Source organism: Cardiocondyla obscurior, linkage group LG11, assembly GCF_019399895.1.
Source record: "Cardiocondyla obscurior isolate alpha-2009 linkage group LG11, Cobs3.1, whole genome shotgun sequence".
Classification (NCBI taxonomy): Eukaryota; Metazoa; Arthropoda; class Insecta; order Hymenoptera; family Formicidae; genus Cardiocondyla; species Cardiocondyla obscurior.
The window spans coordinates 6,678,072-6,705,980 of NC_091874.1; the positions used below are offsets into that span (position 1 = coordinate 6,678,072).

Genomic DNA, 27,909 nt, shown 5'->3' on the forward strand with positions numbered 1-27,909 from the left:
CGAATTGGTCCAGAACCGGCCTATATATATCTACTCGTATACTTTAAGACATTTCGCGACTTTTAACAATCGAAAGTAAATACTCATGTTACTTATATTTTAAATATATATTTTTACATTACGTATAATTTAATTTTACGACAGGCCATTATTGCCGGTCACTGTACACGCAAATTTGTATTTCATGTTGAAATAATAAAATTACGATAGTATTTTATATATATTTTATCGAGCGTTTCCTAGTAGTATTTTTCTCTGTAATCAGACGCCAAGGGCCTTGAAATAATCGCTTAGCATCATATATTCTACAAGGGACTGTCCCGTTTTATTGGCACAGACTTTATTCGCGTACGCTCTATTAGCAGGTAGTTAGTCTCGCCTTGGCAACTGACACGCATATATCTCCCCTTGTTATGTACTTTTAATCATTCATTAAAATACTTTTTTAATTACATTCCTTCCTTTTAATTCATCCCTAAACAAAAGTTTCAACATTTCATCACGATCCTGTAAAGCAGCTTGTCGATTTTGCCACACGTAAAAAAAAATATTTAAAAAAATTTATCTGCATCGCTCACAATGCTAAAGCATTCGATGCACAGTTCATTTTGAAGCACCTTGTAGAAACGCAGGATACTCGGCAAAAGCCGGATTTAATTTTGAACGGTTCGAAAATAATAGTAATGACCCTCGGACAAACAAAATTTGTTGACAGCGTCAATTACATGCCTATAGCTTTAGCCGAGTTGCCTAAAGCTTTCGGACTGCAGGGGGTCGTAGTCAAAGGTACTTTTCCACATTTATTTAACAAGAAAGAAAACCAAAACTACGTCGGTCCGCTACCTGCTGTGCACTATTATTCTCCAGATCAAATGAAGGACGAAGAGCGCAAACGATTTTTAACATGGCACGCTGAAATGCTGGAAAAACATACCGTATTTCATTTCCAACAGGAAATAATCAAATATTGTTGCAACGACGTCGACATCCTCCGACGCGCATGTATGGCGTTTAGACGTATATTTTTAGAACGTGGTAACGTGTGTCCCTTCGAGGAGTGTACAACTATCGCCTCCACTTGCATACGAGTTTTTCACAAAAATTTCTTACGCGAATACCAAATAGGAATCGTACCGACCGGGGGCTATAGAAACCCTGATTCGCGTAAAGCGCTTCAATGGCTGGTTTGGAGGGAACGCGAACTCGGTCGACGCATAATCCACGCGGGTCGCGATTGCGAGTATAGGATCGAAGGCGTACCCGTTGACGGGTATTACGAGACGCAATCGAGTAACACGACAAAGCGACACGTGTTGCAATTTCACGGCTGCTTCTGGCACGGATACCCGATGTGATACCGTGAAAATCGCGATCAAAAATTGGTAAACCGTGATAGCGGTTGTACTCTCGAAACCCGCTACAATCACACCATCACATGGTCGAACAGCCTTCGAAAATTAGGTTATTTTGTCGAGGAAAAATGGGAATACGTTTTTAACAACAAAATGCGAGAAAATCCTGAAATGCAAGAATTTTTCAAAAATCACTTGATGTTAAAACACCCACCTCTCGAATCTCGCGACGCATTCTTCGGCGGCCGTACGGGTAATATCGCGACGCTGTGTGAAATTAAAGATAACGAGAAAATTCGCTACGTGGACGTATGCTCGCTTTATTTTTTTATATTAAAAACCGGAGTTTTTCCGATCGGTCATTCGAATATATATATCGGCAAGAAATGCACTGAGCTAATCGGCTTACCCGATCGATATAATTTCGACGCTGTAGAAGGACTCGTTCGGTGCCGAGTACTCCCCTCACGCGACCTTTTTCACCCTGTGCTTCCGTATCGAGTGCACGGTAAACTCATGTTTGCCTTATGTCGTAGCTGTTGCGAAACATTCGCTGAAACAGAGTGCACGCACGATCGTAGTGCCGATCGTGAGTTTGAAAGTACCTGGGTTGCTTGTGAATTGCGCAAAGTCATTGAGAAAGGCTATCTTGTAAGAGCTGTAAGCGAAATTTGGCAGTACAATGTTACTCGTTACGACCCCACCACGCGCCAAGGCGGTTTATTCACCGATTACATAAACTGCTTCCTTCAGCTCAAACAAGAAGCCAGCGGATGGCCGAGCGAATGCGTAGACGACAAGTCTAAAGAGCGTTATCTACGCGAGTACGAAAATACCGAAGGTATCACCCTCGATAAAAATAATATCGCGCGAAACCCAGGCTTACGGTCGGTTGCGAAATTATGCTTAAACTTGTTTTGGGGAAAATTCGGGCAGCGAAGTAATCTTCCGAAAACCGAGATTATAAATACCTATCAACAGCTCGCGTCTTTACTCGCAAGCAGCGAACACAAAGTAACATCGTTGCTACCCGTCAACGATGAAGTGCTTTACGTCTCGTGACAGCTACGGGAAGAGGCAATCGCCGCCTCCCCAATGACAAACGTGGTAATTGCCGCGTACACAACAGCCCAAGCGAGACTCAAATTATACGAGTATCTCGAACTACACGACCAGCGTGTATTATATTACGACACCGATTCCTGTATACAGGGTGTCCCAGATCAGTGGACGATGCCGAAAATGATAGGTAGATTTAATCGAATTAAAACGAAAAGTCCTGTACCATTTTGAAAAATTCTCAATAGTTTTCAAGAAAAAAATTAATTTATGTACGCGTAAGAGCGACGAGGAAGCGTGGGCTGAGTGAGCGCGACAGACGACGGTGCCATTTCCAGTCATTCGCCTGTCGCGCTCACTCACGCGCAGCTTTCTTGTCGCTCTTACGCTTATAAATTTTATATATTTTAATTTTTTTCTCGAAAACTATTGAGAATTTTTCAAAATGGTAAAGGACTTTTCGTTTTAATTCGATTAAATCTACCTATTATTTACGGCATCGTCCACTGATCTGGGACACTCTGTATATCTAAGTACCGGCGCTCCAAACGAGTACGAACCAACTATGGGAAATTTTCTAGGCGATATGACCGACGAGCTCGAAAGCTATGGTTGCGGGAGCTATATCACGTCGTTTGTCTCCGGGGGCCCGAAATTTTACTCGTATGTCGTTCGTACACCGGATGGGCGCACGCATGAAGTCTGCAAGATAAAAGAATCACGCTAAATTACAGCAATTCTTTAATAGTTAATTTCAAATCTATTAAATCTTTAATATTACAAAGGGAAAACAAGCGAAGCGAGAAAGAAAATCCGACTGCGATAAATCTACGCTTTAACGCTAACGTCGCATAGTATTTTACGACGTCATGACTCGAGCCGAAACGAAAGCCTGCGCCCCCTTATTACTAAAACGTAGATTTATCAATAAAAATTTTTCTTTTCCCTACGGTTACGTGACCAAATAGCTAAATCTTATATTTAAAACAACGTTGCGAGTTTTCCGCTTTAAAATAAGAAATATTGTAAATAGGCTAAAATACTTGTAGTTTTATTTTTCCTTATTGTTGTAGTTCCAAATTATATCATGTTAAAATAAAAATAATATTTTAAAACATTGCGTTACTTCTCAATATTTATATCTTTGTTTTTCCCAAGAACGATTTTAACCTTACGCCAACGCCCAATTTCTTACTCTTTCTTCGCGCTACTTATAAGAAAGCAACCGCTTTACCCCAAGGGGGGTCTCTACCTGACGCAGTCACAGCAAAAACAGACTTCCAAATTCAATCTCCGCCATTTTCTACCCTTCTTAACTCTCCCCTTTTTAAATAAGGCCCCAAAACTTCCCTCCAATCACGGAACGGTCAGTTACGGGGTATCCAATCAGAACCCTACTAACTCGGGGTGGCCACGCCCACCAGACACGCCTCTGGCGCCAGTCGGAAAGTGTGACGTCACTACTGTCGCCCCGGTGCTGCCCACTTACTACTCCTATTGTTGTCACGATCCTCAAATTGTTGCAGTTACACACACACAAACACCAATTATTAAATGTACATTTTTGCACGAGGTCTGCAGACGTACGTCGCGAAAAGGCGTGCACTAGTGTGAAATTTTTTTATTTTATTTGTTATTAACAGTCGAGTGTTAACTGTTTGAGCGCCTTTTCGCGACGTACGTCTGCAGGCCTCGTGCAGAAGTGTACATTTAATAGTTAAAGATCCAAACTTATCCTTGTGTGTATTGCTTTGTACTTTAAAAGTATTTTTAAAAGTGTCTGTGTGTAGTGCAATAGTTTGTGTTTGTGTGTGTAGCTGCAATAATTTGGAGATCGTGACAACAATAGGTAACACGTTTAATTTTTTATCATGAGTAATCAAAACTATAGTCAGTTTTTTAATAAAGCGTGGGAAGATTTTTTTTGCTTATATTTCGGACAAAACCACTTGTCTTCTTTGTGGTTATCAGCCTTCAGTAGTAAAAAAATTTGTCATTCTTAGACATTATCATCAAAAGCATCTCAGTGAATATGTTAAATATCAAGGCGTAGAAAAATCTAATTTAATAGAAAGCCTTAAACTTGTTTATCAGGAAGGTTGTAGTTCGAATTCTTCTATCGATAATGCTACACCTTCAAGGAAAGCTTTAACAGCATCATATGCAATATCGCACCTTATTGCGCAAAATTTTAAGCCGTTTAGTGAAGGGACATTTATCAAGGAATGCCTTTTAGCAGCAGTTAACTCTTTTGGAAGTTCATTAACTTTTGAAGAAGCTGTTAGTATTCCTTTAAGCGACAAGACAATTAAATCTTGAATAGATAACATTTCTTTTTCGTTAGAAAATAAAGTAAAATCTTTATTAAAATCCTGTGCGTATTTTTCGCTATGTCTAGACGAGAGTACCGATAATCGGCATGTGAGCCAATTAAGCATTCTTGCTCAAATTGTGCAAAATGATTTTTCGCATGTCGAGGAGCTCTTAGATTTTGTCCCTTTACATAACACGACAACGGGTATTGATATCTTCGAAGCAGTAAATCAAACTTTAAATAAATTTGAAATTGATTTTTCAAAATGTTCAGCCGTCATAACTGATAGCGCGAAAGCAATAATAGGGTCAAAAAAAGAGTTTTCTGGTCAAATAAAGCAACGAGGTTTAAAATTGCCTGTAATTCATTGTATCATTCATCAAGAAGCATTATGTGGGAAAGCTATTAAATTATCCACCGCAATGCAAATGGTAACTAAAATCATCAATACCATTAAAGGTGGCCAAAAGTTTCTTTCTCATCGAAAATTTCAACTCTTTCTCCAAGAGCATAATGCAGTTTATTCAGATGTACCTCTGTATTGTGAAACTCGGTGGCTCAGTGCCGGAAAATGTTTAGAAACATTCTTTGCAATAAGAAAGGAAATTTTTCTTTTCTTGCAAGAATCTCCCAAATTAGAAAAGTTTAAAATATTTTTGGAAGATTTAGACTCGCTTTGCGAGCTAGCTTTAATAACCGACCTAACAGGTCATTTAAATAAGTTAAACCTAAAGTTGCAAAAGACCGATTAGACCATATCACAATTAGTTAGTCATATTGATCCTTTTTGCAAAAAATTGTTATTATTTAAAGAACAATTAGAAAAGAACATATTTTACTTTTTTCCCTTTTGCCAGATTCTCTTCAAAGAACACGGCACAAAATGTGATTTCAAAAAATCAATATCTATTATTGAAAGCACAATAAATCAATTTAATATGCGTTTCAGTGATTTCGAAACGCTGAAAAATGATTTAATGCTTTTTGAGAATCTCTTCACTGCGTCAACGAAAACCAGACAAAAGGAATTTGTCTAGACATAACAAAAAAATCAAAACCTAAAGGCTCATAAATATTTCAACTCTGATAGCCTGTCCATCATAGGAAAAGACAAAATAACTTTTTCTTAAAAATGTAATTGCGCATAGATCCTGAGCCTTAGAAAAACCAAGGGCGCGAGAGGCCCGTGATTACCAGAGTATGTGGTGCAGACAAAAACAATAAAAACAGGTAACACAATGCGTCGTATTTTGTAGACATCTTATTCCTAAAAACCAATGGATCTCGGGAACTCCTCACCAAAATCTAGAAACTAAGGGCGAAAACTTAAAAGTCTAAGAAAATAGAGAAGGGATGGGGTGCAAATGCCCAATAATTGTAAGATAGAAAAAGTGGAGGAACAAACTCAGCAAATGAAAGATTTGAATTTCAGAAAGGTGAAAATTCGGGAATAGTCCTCCCCTTTTCCGAGCTTAAAAAATCTTGTGTTTTGGCGGAGCACGCTCTTTTGCATCCCAGATAACAGCGAAAACGTTCTCTAAACTATCGCGAGTGCCATTCAGTGCAAGACCGCAGAACACGCATTAAGAAAAAGCATCGAGAAGATCTCCTAAAAGTAAGTCTCAACGATTAATTATGTATTGTCGCGAAAATTGATTCCACTAAATGTATTGTTTAAATCAAGTGTTCTTTAGTTTCAATCAAAGAAAGAAGGGAATGTCCGAGTCGGAATTCCGGAGTTTTGATTCTGTCCGTTGGATTCCGTGGTAAATCAAATATGTGAGAAAAACTGCTTCCGAATATCGGCTAAGATACGCCGTCGAATAACCAGCAACTTACTGTGGTTCACGCCGCGAAATATTGCTGGAAGTTTGGCGACTATCCAGGGCTAAGGAATCGGCAAGCGATTCTCGCCAGAGATGAACTACGGAGATTCATTCATGGACGAGTTAAAGGCTTTGAAAATCGTCGGTGACGAGTTTCCTTCGACCCTTTCTTTGTTAATCTCGTGAAATTCTATTCAAATGAAATTAAAATTAAATTGTAAATTTTAGTGGAATCCAATAATAAAAAACTTTAAAGAAGAGCCGGGCGCGAAGGAATAAACAAATCCGGAATCTAAGAGAGTTAGTTCGCCGGTTCTTCATCCAGTATTTGCTCGCAGCGGCGCCAAGCGAGGACGAATTTGTGTCTCTTGCGCGTAACGAAGAGAGACCGTGGTCCCCACGTCCGGGCGCTCCGCCACCGTCGCCCATTTATGGAGACCCGGAGCCGTTATTTGACTATTCTCCTCCAGAGGAATCCTCCGCCGATTTCGTAGAAAATATTCATAATCCTGACAACACCTTGAACTTCTCGAGACAGTCCACGGAGCCGGGATCGGAACAATTTCGCCCCACGACTCCATCTTATACCCCCGATTCATCCCTCATCTCCGAACCACGGTTTCCCGGAGGTGAACCTCGCGCCTGTTCCTCTCCTCTCTCACCGCCTTCTTTTCCGTTTGAACCCGCGGAAGCCAACTCTCTGGGCGAAGATGAATCCATCTCTCTCCCAGAAGTAGACTTCCCTGATCAACCTCCATCTCTCGTCCCGAGTATTGAGGAGAATCCGGAACTAAGAGAGGTTAGAGACCCTCTCCTGGAGCTCCTTCGCAGGGTCTGTACTCCGTGGACAGATCCTGTTCCGAAAAGGGCCTACTCCATCGGCCCCGACCATATTGAACCCGAGGAGATCAGGAGACAGGCGGCACGTTCTGCTCCTGATTCTCATTTTTTTATTCATTACCCCGGGGTGGAATTTCCTTTCTTTGCCCCGATGCGCCTAGTCGATCTTGTTTTCCCGAGGACCACAGCGAGGGTGATGGAAATCGAGGAGATCACGCTGGATTGATTCTCCGTCATATTTGGTTAAAAGACATTTATACATATACACATACACACACACATAGACATTTCTGTAAATACACTCAGTTCTTATTACAATGTTAAACTTATACTGATTAATTAGATTAAAACCATTTTCTTATTTCTTAATTTTTTCTGCCAGAACGTTGATTTTATTTTTATATTTTAAAGGAAGCAACTAATATTAAAATCGTTAATTCTGCCTGCCAAAACGATCAATTTTTTAATAATTTTAAACGTAATGATTAGTATTAAATATGTTAATTTTGTTTTGAAATTCTGAGTTAATCATTTTATAATTACCCTCATTATCCTCCATAAGCAAATAATCACGCCTGGTTCTATCCCAGAGAATAAGGATTCACCTCCTTTCTCTAAAAAAGAACCAACTAAGCGCTCAATCTAAATCTGAAATTATTGAATATTTAATCTGCGCGTAATATAGCGTGGTTTCGAATCTCGAATCCCACGCAAAATTCGGTGGTGCGTCAATTCCCTACCTTACCCACGAATGCCTTTCCTGAGGATTCCCTCCAAATAATCATTTAATAAAAATATAATCCTCTTGACGTAACAGGATGTATGAGTGTGAAAGTAGCTATTGTAAAAGTAAAATGTAGTAAAGTAAAGTAGTAGTAGATGTAGAAGTAGAAAAATGTAAATATATGTAAAGGAAACGAAAAGTCAGGTGTACTCCAAAAGGAAAAATAAACACTATTATTATTATTGCAAGAGTTTCAATATCATTTTCAGTTTCAGTATTTTTAAATCCTTTATTATTTTTTCCTGATAAAGTACACGTTACACCAAACATTTAGCAGCTATTTTATGGCTGATATTGCATCATTTTTTAATTCTTTATTTGTTTTTTTCTTTAACTCGTCATTAATTAAAAATAAGAGCTACCATTTCCTGTAACATAGTGTAACGTAAAATTACGTTATCTCGCGGTCTCGGTGTCGGATTACCGACCTGACATCGTGACGCACATCATGCTCAATATCTGCAGCGTTTCTGACGACATTAACTAATATGGCATATTTTTCTACAATACTTCCAGCATTTAGTCAACATAATGTGCGGCACGTAGATTGAAAAGCATGCTGTGTCAGATTCGGCTATCTGGGTTCATGCATATAATACTAAAATTATTTTTATCAAACAAAGATTTCCTTCCACATTCAAAAGTATAGAAAAAAAGTTTAGTTTTCAGTGAAATCAATATAATTGTGATTTCTGTTTCCAAAAATAAAAAATTTTGATTGATTTTTCTTGATCTTGAAGCAAAAAGTCTTGTCTTGTGTCGATTTTATCAAGTACAAGAATTTGGTGTTCTTGTCTAAAAAAATCAAGAAAATTCAAGACAAAATCTTGAAATTCTTGTCTTGTCGTTCATCACTAAAAGTGAGCATTTTCGACACATTTTACTTTTTCAGTTTTTAAAGGTAAGATGCGGCTGAGACTTACAAAGAGATATGTGACATTTATAATGTTGACTGTATAACAGAACGTACATGTCAAAACTGATTTAAAAAATTTCGTTCTGGAGATTTTTCACTGAAAGGTAAACAACGTTCTGGTCAACCTTCTGAAGTTGATGAAAACAAATTGAAAGCCGTAATTGAATTGGATCGTTTTATAACTGTGCGAGATATTGTAAAACAGTTAAATGTATCACACAACCATTGAAAATTACAGTAAAAATTGAGTTTTATTTCATACTAAAAAACCGAAATTATTTCCTTGTCAACCCAAAATTTTTTGAGTATTTATAGGAAACAGTTTTTTGCCTCGAGGATATACAATTAAATTTTATGTAGGCATTAACGACTCCGATTTTTATTTCCTTCTTAATCCTTTTTTCCTTCACTAAAATGTTTTACCAATATAAACGTGTATATTTTTCGATGCAATCAGTCCGATAAAAAACTGAGATTAAGTGTGACAAAACACCGATACAAATTACAACACAGTGTTAATACCAATCGCTGAATCGTATAATGTATCGCGTGTACAACATTGCATATCTATTTGTGGCACGTAAACTATGATAGTGAAATTTGTCGTCTAGAGAACATGTGTCGCGTGTTACGGTTTCTGTTCTACATTGAATCACGCGACGCTCATATCAAACTTGACAAAGTCAATAAAAAATTATGAGTTTGTTACACAAATATGTATCAAGCTTATACGAAATCTATGTCAACGAGATATCATCAATTCGTCGGTTATTATATTGCAGAAGAATGATTAAATGATTAAATATGTTATATATATTCGTATATTTGTTGCATACGTCGATACGCTATAACTTTTTTAACAATTTATATATTTTTTATTGAAATATGCAAATATAGATACAACAAATAAGTTAGCAAAAAATTTATACTATTATTATGAAATAAGTAATTATTGACGCGATTACCTGAAAACAATCTAGCATGAAAAATTCAGTAAAAATGTAACGATTATTTATTTTGTAAAAGTTTTTTTTTTAATAAGTGATGTTAATTTAATGATTTCGGTTTAAGATAAGAAGTTATACTTACAGATTGAAATAAAGGTAAATCAATTGTGAAAAATCCTGCCGCATCAAAAGATACGTAGTTATGTAAGAAAAATGTTGACACACTAATTTTTGTCTAAAACATAAAACTAAATAAAATTATACAGTTTTTTATACTTGCAAATAATTACATTTTTTAGATAATTACTAAAGTTTTTCCTGAATTGACAAGCGTAGTCATACTTTTGTTTAACATGAACGCAATATTATTTGCCTGAAAAAGAATTATATGTACACATATATGTATATAATATGTAAATATATATATATATATATATATATATATATATATATATATATATATATATATTTATATATCATATATATAATTTTTAAAATATAATATAATTTTATAACATAATAAACAAATTTTTTTTTTTTTCTTAATTTTTTAGATGAAAAGAAGAAAGACTTCACACCTTTTCCATTGTTAGATGACAAATTGTACACATAAATAGCATCAGCATTAACGGAGGACCAACCAAAGAGGTACCTATTAACGTATCTTTTTCCCGAAAAAGATATAGGTTCGCAACAATACACATCATAAGAGACATGAACGATACTAATAAAGTATTTCTGTAAATATCATTGAAGGCTTCATGACCCTGGTAAAGCATCAAATGCATAAATTTTACATCCGATATTTTTATTACGTTGAATCTGTAACGATCTTCGTCCCATGACACATTTGACACGATATCTTCGTTTAGACGTTTAAACCGTTCCAATAAGAGATACAACAAAATAAACTTTTCTAGAAAACTATACATTTGCACAATTATCGGAAAGTGATTCATAAAATAATAAGAAGTAATTAATGTAAAAAGGGACAAGTCATCCATCTTATATAATCTATATATATGTATAACCATAATCAACAGAGAAACGAGGGTTACTAAAAATGCAATAATCCAAGGTATCCATAAACTATCGCTTCTTTTGTCTATTATTTGTGCGGCTTTGTCATCATAATTTTGTAATCGGTTGAAAAACTGCGGAAGGAATAATAAATATTAGAGACAAAAGGCAAAAAATAGAAAGAGAGAAAATCATTTGTGATTTCACGGTGGAAATCGATTCTTATTTCACTTTTCTTACCTTGTTAAAGTGTTTTTGCGATAGGTAAGCAGTAATGACATCAATACTGACACTTGAATATGTTATACAGTATTTTATGGTATACATTGTGCGTCTTAATGTGAACTCCGGTGATGTTGCATAAACAAAAATTACATAACATACGTATGAGAAGAAAATGCCAATCCAAAAAACGCAAATACTGTAAGTAGACCAAGAACAACACTCCACTCTGTTCCCCATGATATTATTAGGAAACAATCCGCCCAATTTAAACAATAATAAAAACGGCTTTGTGCGTTCTACGCAGCTTTTATTAACATCTCGCTTCGAAACGTGTACGCGTTTTAATACGTGTTTTTTTAATATGCACATGTTTTCAGGAAAACAATCTTATTTCTCTTAATATTTCTTAACAATCATTACATTATTTAATAAAATGTATCGTACTTTTAAACGAACATAATGTTTGAGAAAAATTTGTATTGCTTTGATGTGACGCACTTGTAAACTGTTGCGCGGTTCGCATGAAACTGTTCATATTCAATTATTCACCTCATTCGTTTAATATGTAGGTTATGTTGTTTACATGCATAAGTAAACCAATCTAATACATTTAGTATTGATCAAGGAAAACAATGATGTAATTCAAAAAATAATTAATTTGCTTTAAAAAAAAATTAGTGTTATTTAGTTATGAGTAAATTTATATCAAACAGATGTGCGTGCTTTATCATCTAAACATCTTACAAGGGAACTGACGCAGCTGTTTCTCATCAATTTTAATGAACTTTGGATATGTTGTAAAACATCGATAAATATTACCCATAAATTTTTATCTGCTTATTTTGACGTTTAAGGCTTGAAGCATCCCTCGAAAATAATGGATATTTTCATTTTTAGCGAATATCTTCTAAACTATAAAGCATACTGAGAAAACAATTTCCTAAATTTTAGTAAATATACGTAAAATAAATGGATTTACTCGATCAAAATAAATAATGTTTAAGGAATAAAAATTTTTTTCTTTAAATACTATACCAAAACATTAAAATTAGAAAATAATTTTTTATTAAAACATTTATTTATTTTTAATTCGAATTTTTTACGTTTCAATTTAATAATTGTTAAAATCTAGTAAAGGAAATTTTTTAATACTGAATTCAAGTTTTTTAATTTTAAAACTAGCATTTTAATAAATATTTATTTTAATTCACAATGTCAAAGTCATAAAAATAATAAATAGATCACTTATAATAGATAAATAAATTTTGTCAAATTATTTACTACATTTGAGAAAACGTTTACTTAAACAAAAAAAATATATAAAAAAAAAGAAAATAAAGCTTTATTCTTAATAAACAAATTTATGAAATTTTATAAGAAGATTTTTTATTTACAAATTATTTGTTTTTAAATAAAAAATTTAATTACATATTATTTTTAGAAAATATATTAATTGTATTTAGCAACGACATTCTTTTAAAATAAAAATGTTTGATCTTTCTATTCAAAAATTCGTATTTAGTACATTTTTAAAGATATATTACTGTAATGTTGCCCTGTTGTGTTATGAACAACAGAGAGTACACAAATTATAAGACAGATTATGAGTAAGAGAAAGCAAAGCTTTACTTTCTTTTAAAAATAGAAGTTTTATTTGACATTACATATTTGTCGAACGCGCTGATGTGCAGCTGGCCTAACGCGTGGCCACTGGATGATTTGTTGCAAAAACCAATTCATATACTACTTTTTAGACAAAAGCGAAAGACTTTTGTTTTGGAACGTTCAAAGAGCCGGGCTCCTAGCAACTCGGTATCATTCCGCTGCGGGACATGTTTGTGCACGTTACAAGCGTTACTTACTACAACTCAGTTATAGAATACATTAAATTGTGCAAGAGTGAATATACGCAAATATGCAAGATATTACGAGTGTTTTCCCACAGCACAAACTCTTACAGTAATATTGCTGTAACGTTGCAACATTGCACATTGCAATGTAACATTGCAAAATTATTACCAAAACAATGAGTTTTAATATTGCATTAACAATGTTGCAGCAATATTATAAAATAAGTATTAAATCAGTTTTGTTAATAATGCCTTTATTACAAACCTTAATTTATTTTGATATATATTTCAAAACTCAAAATTTTTGTTTATGTTTATTTGGCGACATTATATAGTTATCATCGCGAATCGAATAGCAACATAATTTACCACCTATATAGCAAAATTCATTACATTGCAAGTTAAAAAACTTATAATATTGTTATTATCACTTTCAGATTGGATCATACTTTCTACTTCCTCGTTTGAACCGGAAGAGGAACGATGTCTCGCCGCACTTATCGCGTCGCGCGCAACGTTTTAGTTTACCAGACTTGATCGTGCTTGACTATTTTGTTTGGAGCCACGTAAAATCATTAGTCGAGTCTATGAGGGATCTTGCAGTAGATGAAGTTCGCAAGGCCATTATAGCGGCGTTTAATTCTATCCCGCCTTGCATGACGGAACGAGTAACGCAACATATTGTACGGAGGGCCGAACTGTGCGTACAAGCACAAGGTCGGCACTTCGAACATATGTTGCGTTAATTTTTTACAGTGGATTAGGCTTACTGGGGATACCACTATAAAAAAACGCACTGAGCTATCTACCTCAAAAGGTAGTGTGGAAACGATAGAGTTTCCAAAGATATTAATTGTTCTCGCTTGCGCGGTATCGTTTCACCTCGCTTGCTATCGGTCGGTTCGCCTCACTCGCAGGTTTTTGCATCGTCTCGCTCGCGCGGTATCGTTTCACGTTGCTCGCATATCGATCGGCTCGTCTCACTCGTGGATTGTCGCAACGTCTTGCTCGCGCGTCGCCGTTCGCTCCGCCTTTCGCATTGTCGCGTCGCTTCGCTCGCGCGCGGTTTCCTTGTCGCTCTTGCGCTAGAGAAATTAATTATTTTCTCAATAACCATTGAGAATTTTGCAAAATGGCATAAGACTTTTATTTTTCTCACCAAGACTCACTTATTCCTTCTCGGTGTGACACATTAAATGATACACCCTGTATATTTATACAAAATGTCCCATAGTAAAGTATCGTAATTGCAAGAGTAGGTAGGGCTTGTCAAGACGAATAGAAAAGTTTGATACCATTTTGTAAAATTCTCAACCGTTATTGAGAAAAAAATTAATTTGTCTAGCGCAAGAGCGACAAAAAAGCTACGCGTGAATGAGCGCGACAAGCGACGGCACCATTTTTAGCTACTCGCCTGTCGCGCTCACTCACGCGTGGCTTTCTTGTCGCTCTTGCGCTAGACAAATTAATTTTTTTCTCAATAACGGTTGAGAATTTTAAAAAATGGTATCAGACTTTTCTATTCGTCTTGACAAGCCCTACCTACTCCTGCAATTATGATACTTTACTGTGGGACACCTTGTATATTTATTATTACATCTACAATTGGAGCTAATTATTTGAGTAATAAAACCTTTGCTGCAGGACAACCCTGCATGAGCCTGCAAAACGAGGCTGATTTGTAAGTAATAAATAAATATGTATAACGCACAAAAATTTGTTTCCAAGCGTCATAGTAGGCGAATTATTGCTAACAGTACCGAAATAAGTTTAGTGGGTTGTTTAAATTTAGATAAAACTTCTTCCAATTTTTCTTCTAATAATTACAATACTTACAATTCGTTCAGAACATTGTATAAATGACATCGTCGCGGTTAATGAAATTATTGTTGATGATAATGCAAATAAATACACCCGTACATATTTATAATAGTGACACTACGTTATTAGATGAGGACCATGATACAAATCGTGTTCATATTAGTAGTATTCATTGTAGTCTCGAAAGTGATTGTGACATATATAAAAATGATGCAACATTACCTATTTAAACCGAAGAAGATGATATAAATAATAATTTAAATAATAATAATAAAAACAATTTTAAAGACGCGATAACTACGTAGACCCTCTCTTACAATATTCCTTATAATGCATCTAATGCACTATTAAAAATTTTTAATTGTTATACATCATACAAGATACCAGTAGGCACAAGAACGTTACTTACAAACTCCTAGACAAATAAACGTATCAAAACTGTGCGAAAGGAAATTTTTTTACTTTGGTTTAGATAATATTATTTAAAAAATATTAACTAAAAATAATAAAAAAATTAAAGATAACAAAGTTTTAAATTTAATAATTTACATTGATGGTTTACCAATATCCAAATTCTTACAAGCATCTTTATGGACTATTTTATGTTCTAATACAATTAATAAGTCAGTATATTTACTTGGTGCATATTTTGGTTATAAAAAACCTAGTGATTTAAATGCTTTTTTGCAACACTTAGTTATCGTTTTTATTAATTTTAATAAGGGTTATTATGATAAGATCAGCGGCTCTTTAAAGGTTTTTCAACATATATTTTATTTAATATATTTCTTACAACTAACAAGGAAGGTTAGGCAACCCGAAAATTCAAAAATATATGAAACTTTGTGTGCATGTAGAGTAGTTCATCCGTAACACAAAACTATTTTTTGTTTGTGCTAAATTTCACTTTAAAGGGGTGAAACCACCCCTTACAAATAGAAGGGTTATTTGCTTTTTTCGATATAACTCAAAAATTATTTAAGATATCAAAAAAAGTTTTATACAAAAGTTTTATAGTAAAAACAACTATATTTTACTGCAGTAACAGAATTAGATAAAAAAATTTTTTAACAAAATTGTTTATAAAATTACAAAAAAAAATTTTTCTTTTAATTCTATTATTGCAGTTAAACGGAGGTGTTCCTACCATAAAACTTTTGTATAAAACTTTTTTTGATATCTTCAATAGTTTCCGAGTTGTATGGAAGAAAGTGAAAAACCTCTACATATGAAAATACTTTATTTCCGTAAGAATTATTTTTGAGCCCCAACTAAAAAATTTTTAATTTATTTGTTACTCTATATGCGTAAAGCTTCTCATTATAAAAACAAAAATGTAATCAGGGTAATACGCTCAATAATAATAATAAGATTTCCATAAAAAAAAGTTAGAGAATCTTTAAATATTCAACATTGTAAAACTTTGTGTGCAATAATTCATCTTTAATATAAATCTTTTTTGTTCGTGCTTCAATTCGAGTAACTGATTATGAAATTGAAAGTAAATGTGAACTTTGCGCGATCTGTCGAATGACGAGAAATAACAACAAAAATGAAACGGAGTCAGGTTGTGTACGATTCGCCTGCGAATCATCGTGAGAGTAAGATCGCGAGGAAGGCAAATTACGAAATTGTGTAATTTTCTTGGTCTAAACTTCTCTTGAACAACTCTGTAAGTCATAACAGCTCCAAAAAGAGCTCTGCATTGTTCTTTCTTGAATTCCGGGCCTAAAAGAAAGTATATAGAAAGATTCACAAGAATCCTAACCTCGCCCGCCACGTGACGGGCGATGGTCAACCAGTTCACATCTCTCAATTTAACTCTAACTATCGGCCGCATGACTCAACAATCCAACCAGACATGAAAGTAGACAATATTCCGGCTAATATTTCGCACGATTTCATAGATACGTCACAAGAAACCAGTAATGACCACTCGTATTCATCAGCGGTGACTAGCGGAAATACGACGAATAAAAAGAATAAGAAAAGTCGGATGGAATCTCCTAAAAAATCCCATGAAGACCAATCTCCTCCTACAAAGATAGCTAACGCCAGTCCAAGACCTAATTTGAAATACAACAGTAAAGACGAAGGGCCTTTTACAACACTGCTGACATTAGACCGTGAGTTAAATCAAACATCTCCTTCCCCAGTGGAAGTAGGTAGACTCCTATTTAAATGTGGCATTAAATTCTCAGAAATAGTAAGACTGTCAAGATATAGCTGGAAAATTATATTTGATTCATACCACGAAGCCAACTGTTCGCTGGAGAACGAATATATTAAAAAATCAATTTATAAGCTACACTTACCTGAGTGGATAATCACGCGCTGTATCGTGGTAAGAGGGATCCCCACGGACATCTCGGAGCAGGAAATGCTCCAGGAAGTATCGGATAGGAACCCGTATCTCCGACCTACAAAAGTAGAACGTCTCAAAAGGAGACAATTAATTGAAGACACATATTCTTTAATAGACTCCAAATCATTTAAGATCACAATACGCACACGCAAAATCCCTATGGTCATAAAGCTCTGGAACACGATCAATCACGCAGACGTGTTCGTACCAAGAGTAAGACAGTGTACCTCCTGCGGCAGGCTGGGCCATACAACCAAATTCTGCCGAAGCCACCCCTGCTGTCTCAATTGCGGCGACAAAGCTCACGAAGAACCGGAATTAAGTTGCCAACTTCCCTCTAAATGCCAAAATTGTAGAGGCGCGCACAAAAGCTTGGACCGCTTATGTCCGGAACTATCTAAAAGAACAGATATTGCAAAATTAATGGCTCTGAAAGGAATCGATTTTTTTACTGCTAAAAGAATTTATGAAAACAGGACAAACAATCAATTAAACAATCTGTCTCCTGGAAACTTTCCTTTAATTAACTCAAACGACACAATAGAAGCTTCGCCCGGCCAACACGCACAACCTCAACAAACAACAAGAACCTACGCCCAATCTCTACAGGACGTACCCAGACTCAGGTCACCACCCAGCTCTTTCGACACAGTGCAACAAAGGATCGGATTATCAATTGACGCTTTAAACTCCAACGACACACTTTTCTGGTCAAAAGTGATAAAGTATATATTAGATAGTAAAAACAAATCGGAAATCATTGGTAGAATTGCCCGTTATATAGATTTACATGCGCTGAATTCGAAATCTGTGACTAAAAAAGTATCTTGAGAACTATTACATTATACGCAAAGCTTTACCCCGTCTTTATTGAATAGATTTAAATTACTTCTTTGTTTTCACAAATCTCTATTATCTTTTCTTTTTATCTTTATTTTTCTCTCTTCTTCCTAACAGTAAACGATCAACTAAAATGATTAAAATACTACAATGGAATTGCCAAGACATAAAGAACAAAATTCCAGAAATCGAATTCCACGCTCAAAAATACGATATCTTATTGATATCAGAAACTTGGTTAAAACCTGCAACTAGAATCATGATACGCTCATTTGACATTATCAGGGCAGACAGATCTACAGATAAAAAAGGGGGCGGTACCTCCATATTTATAAGAAATGGCATTAAATATCAGGCTATTGACTTAAAAGAACGATGTAGCGGAAAATTAGAAGTATGCGCAATAAAAATTTTCACTAACAACTTTTCTATAATTTTGTCTTCTTGTTATAGGCCATCCGACGTTCGCATTTCCACAGAGGAGTGGGAAAAGTTCATTAAACAAATTGGAGACAACTATATTGTATGTGGAGACCTAAATGCTCATCACATTTCTTGGGGAGGGACGACAAACAGCTCTGACGGTAATAAACTCTTTGATGCTTTGCTGGCTTCCGGATCTACAATACTTAACAATGGCCAACCTACATTCTTTTCAGCCCGCTCCAATTACAGTTCAGCAATAGATATATCCTTCTCTAACTTCGTACTCTCAAAAGTGTTGCATTGGAATGTCTTAAACCACCCATGGAGCAGCGACCATTATGCTATTGAAATCATTTTAAACGACGCGATAGAAAATCATTCAACATTCTACAAAGCTCCTTGTCTCTATGGACATAGAACAAATTGGAGTAAAATCAAAGAAAGGCTTGATACCCCCTCGGAGGATCTTTTAGAAATAGCTCAAAATACAAATCTAGATGTAGAATCTAAATACTCTACTTTTATCGCAGTTGTTACCGATTGTTTCCACGACATCGATTATAAAGTCTCCAAAAATGCAAAAGGCAAATTACACTCGACAGGCTGCTTTGAAAATGAAAAAATTAATCACTTTAGAAATTCTCATCATATCAATAAAAACCACTGGTGGAATCAGGATTGCAACAAGATAATCAGACTGAAAAAGGCAGCATATCAATAACTTAAGTATCACTACACGTTGGAAAACTTTCTAAATTATCAAAAATCAGTAGTTCTATCCAAAAAAGAATTAAAAAGAATTAAACAAGAAGTTTTTAAAAATTTCTGTGAATCACTCGATAAGAACACAAATCTTAAATACGTTTAGAGCACGATCAGTTCAATGTCTAAAAACTTAAATTGACAATACAGATCCAACGAATATAAAACGGATTTATATGCAAATGTCAGGGAAACGATCGATAAACTTAGCCCTCCGTGGGTGGAAAATCCTCATCCATCCTTTGTCAATCCTAACGCGGATCACTATTTAGAAACTCCATTCTTTCTTGAAGAATTCAACTCCGTTATAAACCAAGCCCGCATGAATTCCAGTCCTGGAACAGACAGACTGGGGTACCGTGTATACAGCCAGTTAAACCAAAAAGCCAGATTTGTGCTCCTAACTATAATCAATGAAATTTTTTCTTCGGGTTCGTTCCCTTGTTCTTGGAAAACCTTCAACATATTTTTTATTACAAAGAAAGACTCATCAAAACTCCGACCGATAACCCTTGCTCAATGTAGCCTCAAACTAACGGAGAAAATGCTGGCTAATCGGTTGAATTGGAGGGCGGAGAGATTCGACAAAATCCCGGCTTCCCAGTTCGGCTTTCGGAATAAAAAATCTTGCGCGGATAACGTATCCATCCTTCACTCAGAAATTTCCAACGGGTCTGAGAATTCAAAAGCTACAGCCGCATTATTCCTAGATATTCAGGGGGCGTATGATAATGTTTTATGCGACTTTCTTGTACACAGATTGAAACAGCTGAGTATTCCACCTTTAATACTGCAATTTATGTTTAATTTAATAAACAAAAGAATAGTCAACGTTAATTTTGGTTCATTTAACGAGGTCCTCACAATATATAAAGGCCTTCCTCAAGGATGTGTATTAAGTCCTATACTTTATTCTTTATACGTATCAAAGTTAGACCATTCTATTAAGTTAATTCCTTTTGTAAATATTCTCCAATTCGCGGATGATGTTTGTATCTTTTCTAAAAGCCTCGACGTCGATACAGCCCTCGACTACTTGGAGGAGGAGGCCAATCATGCAGCAAATTGGTTTGATTCCGTAGGCCTGTCACTCGCCCCCCAGAAAAGCACTCTATGCGTTTTTAGTAAGAATATTAAAATTAGGAATTCACTCTACAGCATATCCATTCAGAAATCTTTGATTCATACACAAAAATCGGTAAAGTTTCTAGGCATTCTTTTTCAAAATGATCTCAGGTGGAATGCTCACGTTCAATCTGTCAAAGGATCTTGCCAAAATGCGCTTAAAATTATTCAATATTTAAGAAATACATAGTTCGGTTGTAATCCAAGCCTTCTGCTTAATATATATAAGGCAATTGTGCGAGCTCGAATCGAATATTGCGCATACGTATGGTGTAACCTTCCTAAATACCTTATTCGACAGCTAGAGCAACTGCAATTCCAAGCTCTTCGCGCAGCTCTGGGCCTCCAACGCTGTACCTCTATCCCCATTCTTTTAACTGAAGCCAAAGAGCCTCCCTTACATCTCAGGTTTAGATATCTCGGATTTAACTTTATTTCAAAAATTCTCTCCTTCTGTTCCCATCCGCTGATTCCTCTCCTTTCACAAATCCACAATACATACAGAAGAAGACCTGTCTTCAGACCTTACTATGTTTCCCCCCTAGCCGATACACTTTTCTCGAGGGTTATATGAAATTGTGGATAGAGAATAAAGTATGGGTGTGGGATGAGGTAAGAGAAGAACTGAGGGAATGGAAAGGCATGAGAAAGGAAAGGTGGGAAGAACAGGTAATAAAAGAGAATGAGGTAAAGAGAAAGAGGTTTGGATTAAGTGAGATAGGGAAAAGATTGTAAGAGTTAGTATAGGAAAATGAGATTAAAAGGTAGTAGAAAAAGATGGTAGATAAAGATGTTTTTAGAAGAAGAAAAGAGGAAAATGAAGGTTAGAAGTGTGAATGAGGTGAATGGGAAGATTAAAAAGAATGCGCCGGAAGCGAAGGTCCCGTAGCATGTGTGAGAGGAATGGAAGTATGGGTGAAATGTGGCTCTCTCTCTCTAATGTTAGAATTAGTATTTTGGTATATGGAGGATAGTTGTATAATAGTTTAAGCATTGGGAAAGAAATAATTGTAAACGGAGCGGAGGTCCGGTGTACCCCGCAAGGGAATAAAACACCTTCTGTACTGTATTATTATTATTTGTTATTAATTAAAAAGTATTATTAATATAAATATAATTTTTTTTTACCAGATGATTGAATTAATCCAATAATTTGGACTTTGTTTCCTTTATTGATATTTAACTTTATGTATTCAATTTTAGAAAATTCTAAAATGTGTACTTCTAATTTATACATCCCGTCCGTTATTGCCCCACATCCAATTTTTTTATTTAATTTGGGGTCATGTATCTCCGCAAAATTTGTTTTAATGTAACCATCTAAACCTTTTTAATTATTATAAAAAATTTAATATAGTATTTGTAAATTTTAATTAATTTTTAATAAAATTTTTTACTACATACTAATTCGCTGTGTTGTGTTAAATATTTCAGTAAATTTAATGGTTATTGGATTCTCTATAAAATTTGTTGTAGGCTCATATTTCCCTAAGTTTGTAATAATTGAATTACTGCGTATTAATAATTCAAATGGTACATTTCCATTATTAAATGCAGCAATTTTTGGTACTCGCGCTTGAACACCATCCAGATGAATAATCTAAATATTTTTTAAATATAAGTTATTTAAAAAAAAAGATAAAAAAAACAAAAAAAAAGAAAGACAAAATATTTAAATTTTAAATATAAGTTATTTAAAAAGAAAGATTAAACAAACCATAAAAAAGATAGTAAAAATAATTCAAAAAAAAATTTTTTTAAAAAAGTTAAATTAAGTTCAATTAAAGTTAAGTTTAAATTAAGTTTTACTTAATTTTTTAAAACCTACACAATTTGGTAAAATTTTTTCTGAAATTTTTTCTATTTCATCGTTCCAACAAACGACTTGAACTCTTCTTCCCATTCCGTTACTAATGTAAAATTTAAATATTTTAAATTGCTGATTACTACCAACAATTTTTGGTGAATCGATGCCGTCCACAAAACCAATAATTTCTCTATTAAAAAAGAATTAATTTGTAGTATATTAAAATTAATTAAAATAATATAACTTAATTACATTGACTTACACGGTTGCATCATACAATTGAATACTGTCAATTAGTTCATTAGTGGACAGCATTTCTTCTGGATTTGTTTTAATTAATTCGTCCTCTAAATTTTCTAAACTCATTGCACTTGAAAACAAAATGTGAATTTAAATAAAAAATAAATTGAAAAAAATAATAGAAAAATTAAACCAAAATGAAATAAAAAAAAGATTAAAAAACCTTTTAAAAATTACCAATTAATTTAATACTATTTATTACCTATTATTTGAAGTTATCTCTGTATTCATTTTTAATAATTCGTCTTCAAATTTTTCTAAACTCTGCATTATCTAATTTTAATTAAAAGAAATTAATTGATAATGTAATTTAACACAAAATAGCAATATTTAAACAAATTTTGTTAAACAAATTTTGTATTAAAAAAAAAAAAATAATTAAAAATTGTTAAAAAATTATTATTAAATAGTTTTGGATAATAATTTATTTATTTAGGTAGTTATTAATAAAAAAAATCTTTATTACTAACTGATTATTTGTTTTTTGTATCTGATTATTTTTTATTATTATTTACTTTCTGTTTTTTTTTATTACTTTTTTTTTGTATATATTTAATTAATTTTATTATTAATTATTTAATTAATTAATTAATTTATTTATATATATATATATATATTTATTTAATTATTTTTTTTTATTTATTAATTTAATTAATTGCTTAATTATATATCTATTAAAATATTTAGTTAATAATTAAAGTTATTTATTTATTTATTTTCTTTCAAAAAAAAAGAAAAAAAAGACCTATTTATTATTTTTATTTTTTATTTTTTAATTAAATAATTTTCTCACTATCTAATTATTTGTTATTTGTATCTGATTATCTTTTATTATTATTTACTTTCTGATTATTTGTTTATTACTTTTGTTTTTTTAGTATATAATTAATTAAATTTCTTATTAATTAATTAATTTATTTATTTATATATATACTTATTTATTTATTAAGTTATTTAATTAATAATTTAATTAATTGCTTAATTATATATCTATTAAAATATTTGAGCACGTTATTACTTAATTAATTAATTATATATTGTGTTCTGATTTTTCAAGTATATATATTATTCAAGAACAATACATTCAATAGACATTCAAAAACATTGTACTCTACCTTGTATCATCATTGTTTTCTGATGATACATCTATGGTCAGAGTAAATGTCTAACATTCTTACAACTAAAGTTCTTCTCAGATGCGACATGTCCCGCTCTAGCTAAGACGTCGCATCTTTCCTTGAATAATATTCCTACCTGAAGGCATACCTTTTCATGTACTAATTAATAGGCCATAGAAAAAATATGACTTCTTCAGGCAATACTACCAAGTAGAAGAATCCTACCTATTTCATTTATTAAACTACACACTCACATTTCATTCTTAACCGAGAGAGTGATCGATATGCATTCTGTTTTAGAAAACGCGAAACTATATTTTGTTCATGTAAAACCAAGAAAACATTTAATATGCAAGCGTTCTTTTTTTTCCCACCCAAAGTTTATTCGATCACTGTTATATTTAATAGTATAAATAATTTTTAAAAGTTATCTTTATTCTGAATAAATCTCTTTTTATTTAAGAGAGATTAATGGGAGATTTATGAGAGATTAATGGCTATTAATGCGTCCCTAATATTATGTTCGTAGCCTTGCGACAAACAATAAAACTCAATCGTCGGATATTGCAGAAAACTATCGAAATGATATTTCAATCTTTAAAATCCGTGGAAAAGTGCGATATATATAATATATTATTAAAAAAACAAAAATTAAAAAAATTAATACCAAGAAAACGATCACTCCAAAAACATGAAATTATATTTTATTTTTATATAACCAAGAAAGCGATTGATTTGCAATCTAGTTCCGAAAACGCGAAACGTCTTACCAGCACGAGAATTTGTTGTTATGAGAGATTAACATGTACGACTGTGCGACGATCAGATTGTAAATAAATGATGATTCCAAAATTGATAATTTATGATTTGCATTTTGTTTACATATACGCGAAACTATATTACAAAATCATGAAAAAGCAACCTTAAAAATGAAATTATATTTTATTTTTATATAACCGAGAGAGCGATTGATTTGCAATATATTTCCGAAAACACGAAATGATATTTCAATCTTTAAAATCCGTGGAAAAGTGCGATATGTATAATATCCTTATTATAAAAAACAAAAATTAAAAAAATTAATACCAAGAAAACGATCACTGTTATATTTAATAGTATAAATATTTTTTAAAAGTTACCTTTATTCTGATTTATTCTCTTTATTTAATAATTCTACCGCTTTCTTTCTTTTACTCCTTCTTTCTTTTTCCTCTTTTTCCGAACTTTTCTTTATCCTGCTTTTCTTTCTTTCCTTTTTTTCCTTATTTTCCTTTCTTTTAAATTACAATATATTTCTCTTCACATCAAACTGTCGATTGAATGATTAAACAAATTATTATATTTAAAAAAAAGAAATTTAACATTTCCATGACAACAAAACAAATCGAATATATCGAATCGAATCGCGCGAAATCAAAAAAAAATTTAAACATGAAAAATATATATATATTACAAATTATTAATAGAGAAAGATTAAGACTTATTATTATTATTATTTTATTTTTTTGATACTAACTTTCGATGCGGATAAGCATTCAGTACCCAATATTATACAAAACAAGAAATGCAATATCACATTTTTTCATATAAAAATAAAAAACAGATTGATATACATTATCATATTATTATATAATAAAACTGAGAGGGCGATCGAAAAACATTTATATTTTAAAAATAGAGACGGCGATCGATATACATTTTGTTTATAAAAATGCGAAAATATATATTATATTCTTGTAAAACCAAGAGAGCGATTGATATTCATTGTGTTAATAATCGTAATTTATCATCATATAGCAAATCATCATTTCAATACTGCACCATCCGGCGTAATGTAAATCAATCTCTTTAAAATATCTATCACCGTGTCGCATGCGGTTTAGACACGTCTTACCAGCACGGGAATTTGTTGTTATGAGAGATTAACATGTACGACTGTGCGACGGTCAGATTGTAAATAAATGATGATTCCAAAATTGATAATTTATGATTTGCATTTTGTTTACATATACGCGAAACTATATTACAAAATCAATGAAAAGCAACCGAAAACATGAAACTATATTTTATTTTTATATAACCGATAGAGCGATTAATTTGCAATATATATCCGAAAACGCGAAATGATATTTCAATCTTTAAAATCCGTGGAAAAGTGCGATATGTATAATATATTATTAAAAAAACAAAAATTAAAAAAATTAATACCAAGAAAACGATCACTCCAAAAACATGAAATTATATTTTATTTTTATATAACCAAGAAAGCGATTGATTTGCAATCTAGTTCCGAAAACGCGAAACGTCTTACCAGCACGGGAATTTGTTGTTATGAGAGATTAACATGTACGACTGTGCGACGGTCAGATTGTAAATAAATGATGATTCCAAAATTAATAATTTATGATTTGCATTTTGTTTACATATACGCGAAACTATATTACAAAATCAATGAAAAGCAACCGAAAACATGAAATTATATTTTATGTTTATATAACCAAGAAAGCGATTGATTTGCAATCTAGTTCCGAAAACGCGAAACGTCTTACCAGCACGGGAATTTGTTGTTATGAGAGATTAACATGTACGACTGTGCGACGGTCAGATTGTAAATAAATGATGATTCCAAAATTAATAATTTATGATTTGCATTTTGTTTACATATACGCGAAACTATATTACAAAATCAATGAAAAGCAACCGAAAACATGAAATTATATTTTATGTTTATACAGGGTGTCCCGGACCAACGTCACTTTTTTTTAACAGTAGGTAGAACTCGCCAAGACAAAACGAAATGTCCTTTATCGTTTTAAAAAATTCGTAATAGTTTTCGAGAAAATAAATATTTTATTTATGCGCGAGTACGACAAGGAAACGCGGAGTGAGCGAACGCGCGATAGACGACGGCGAGTATCGCGTAAAGAGAATAGGCGGAGTCAGTATGTCGCGAGCGAGACGAGAAAACAACGTGCAAACGAGGCGATGCGACGATACGCGAGCGAAATGAAACGACGACGCGCAAGCAAGGCGAGGTGACCACACGCGAGCGAAGAAAACGATTACACGCGAACAAGATCAACTTGCGAGTTCACAGCTATCGTTTCCGCAACACTTTGTGAAGTAGATAGCGCAGATATCTCGTTTTACAAAAAATTTGCGTAGATCTCCATTTAACCAAGCAGAAAAGTAATACAGCCCAATCTGAAATTTGTCAATAAAAATATTACAATTTTTTTTTTAGTATTTCTTAAATGAGTTATCACGTATAAAAAAGAAATACTTACAACTTAATCTTTAATGATTCCTGCCCATACGTTAAGCGCCCTTCGGTATTGAAAAGCACTTTGGCGCACGCCTCGTGGGTTCATATGAGCCCACAGTACAAAATTTTTTAAACAGTTTCGTCTGTCCACAAGATTCTATTAGGAAATTGTGAATTCCGCCGGCATTGCGCAAGGAAACCTACAAGTGTTCAACTTGTGATTATTTTTTGTTGAAAAATAAATTTAAAAAATCCAAATATGTATACCTTTGCAAAAAATTACACGGTCTCTTTCGTTTCACGGAACGGGTGCAACCCATCTTTCTCGATAACGCGGTGCACGAAAGATCGTGGTACATCGAGGGTATGCGCTATACGGTTTATACTATTCGAGACGTTCTCTTTGAACGCCTCTAAAATTGTATGATTAAACGAACTTACCTGTAAGTAAAGTTCTATCATAATTGTATGAGCGCCTCTTCCGAAAAGATCAAAATGTAGTACCCTCTGCCATGTTCCGATGTGACCACAAATTTTAAAGTTTAAAAACGCCGTCAGGTGGCGGATTCCAAGCCTGCACGGTGTTCGTAACTGATAACTCATTCTTTGAAAGTATTGCCGTAACATTTTAGGGAAAAAAGAGGGGGATTAATCAGGGAGGGACTGATCTTTTCGGAAGAGGCGCTCATACAATTATGATAGAACTTCACTTACAGGTAAGTTCGTTTAATCATACAATTGTATTTCGCGCCTCTTCCTCAAGATCAAAATGTAGCTGTTTAAAGCTGTTGCGGCAATTATGGATAAACTAGATTAAGATAGAAAAAATTTTAACGTATATATTTTTTGGATTTAAGAATACATTTAGAAGAACATTATTTATTTATTGTTTTTAATATCGCATTACTAAAGTCATTTCTATTTTGTGTAATCGAACGATTATAAAA

The 27,909-nt window shown here is 33.4% G+C and overlaps 4 protein-coding genes across 4 annotated transcripts; 2 read left to right on the forward strand and 2 right to left on the reverse strand.

Moving 5' to 3' along the window:
• The first annotated feature begins 1,025 nt into the window (after window positions 1-1,025).
• Window positions 1,026-2,414, forward strand: LOC139106584 (uncharacterized). The gene has a single exon (XM_070663472.1). The coding sequence runs from the start codon at window positions 1,506-1,508 to the stop codon at window positions 2,412-2,414; it is 909 nt and encodes a 302-aa protein (XP_070519573.1). The 5' UTR covers window positions 1,026-1,505.
• Window positions 2,415-2,976: 562 nt separating this feature from the next.
• On the forward strand, window positions 2,977-5,477 carry LOC139106684 (general transcription factor II-I repeat domain-containing protein 2A-like). Its single transcript, XM_070663621.1, has 3 exons — window positions 2,977-3,074; window positions 4,415-4,695; window positions 4,810-5,477. Exons 1-3 carry the CDS (start codon window positions 2,977-2,979, stop codon window positions 5,475-5,477), a joined length of 1,047 nt encoding a protein of 348 aa, XP_070519722.1.
• Window positions 5,478-8,833: 3,356 nt separating this feature from the next.
• Window positions 8,834-12,093, reverse strand: LOC139106685 (uncharacterized). The gene is made up of 7 exons (XM_070663623.1): window positions 11,299-12,093; window positions 10,617-11,192; window positions 10,346-10,411; window positions 10,181-10,273; window positions 10,057-10,067; window positions 9,099-9,127; window positions 8,834-8,970 (listed from the first exon to the last, which is right to left on the reverse strand). The coding sequence occupies exons 1-7, from the start codon at window positions 11,650-11,652 to the stop codon at window positions 8,834-8,836; spliced, it is 1,266 nt and encodes a 421-aa protein (XP_070519724.1). The 5' UTR covers window positions 11,653-12,093.
• A 9,371-nt stretch (window positions 12,094-21,464) lies between these two features.
• On the reverse strand, window positions 21,465-27,565 carry LOC139106686 (uncharacterized). The gene is made up of 5 exons (XM_070663624.1): window positions 27,404-27,565; window positions 22,782-22,852; window positions 22,542-22,649; window positions 22,301-22,469; window positions 21,465-22,072 (listed from the first exon to the last, which is right to left on the reverse strand). Exons 1-5 carry the CDS (start codon window positions 27,563-27,565, stop codon window positions 21,869-21,871), a joined length of 714 nt encoding a protein of 237 aa, XP_070519725.1. The 3' UTR covers window positions 21,465-21,868.
• Window positions 27,566-27,909: the final 344 nt, after the last annotated feature.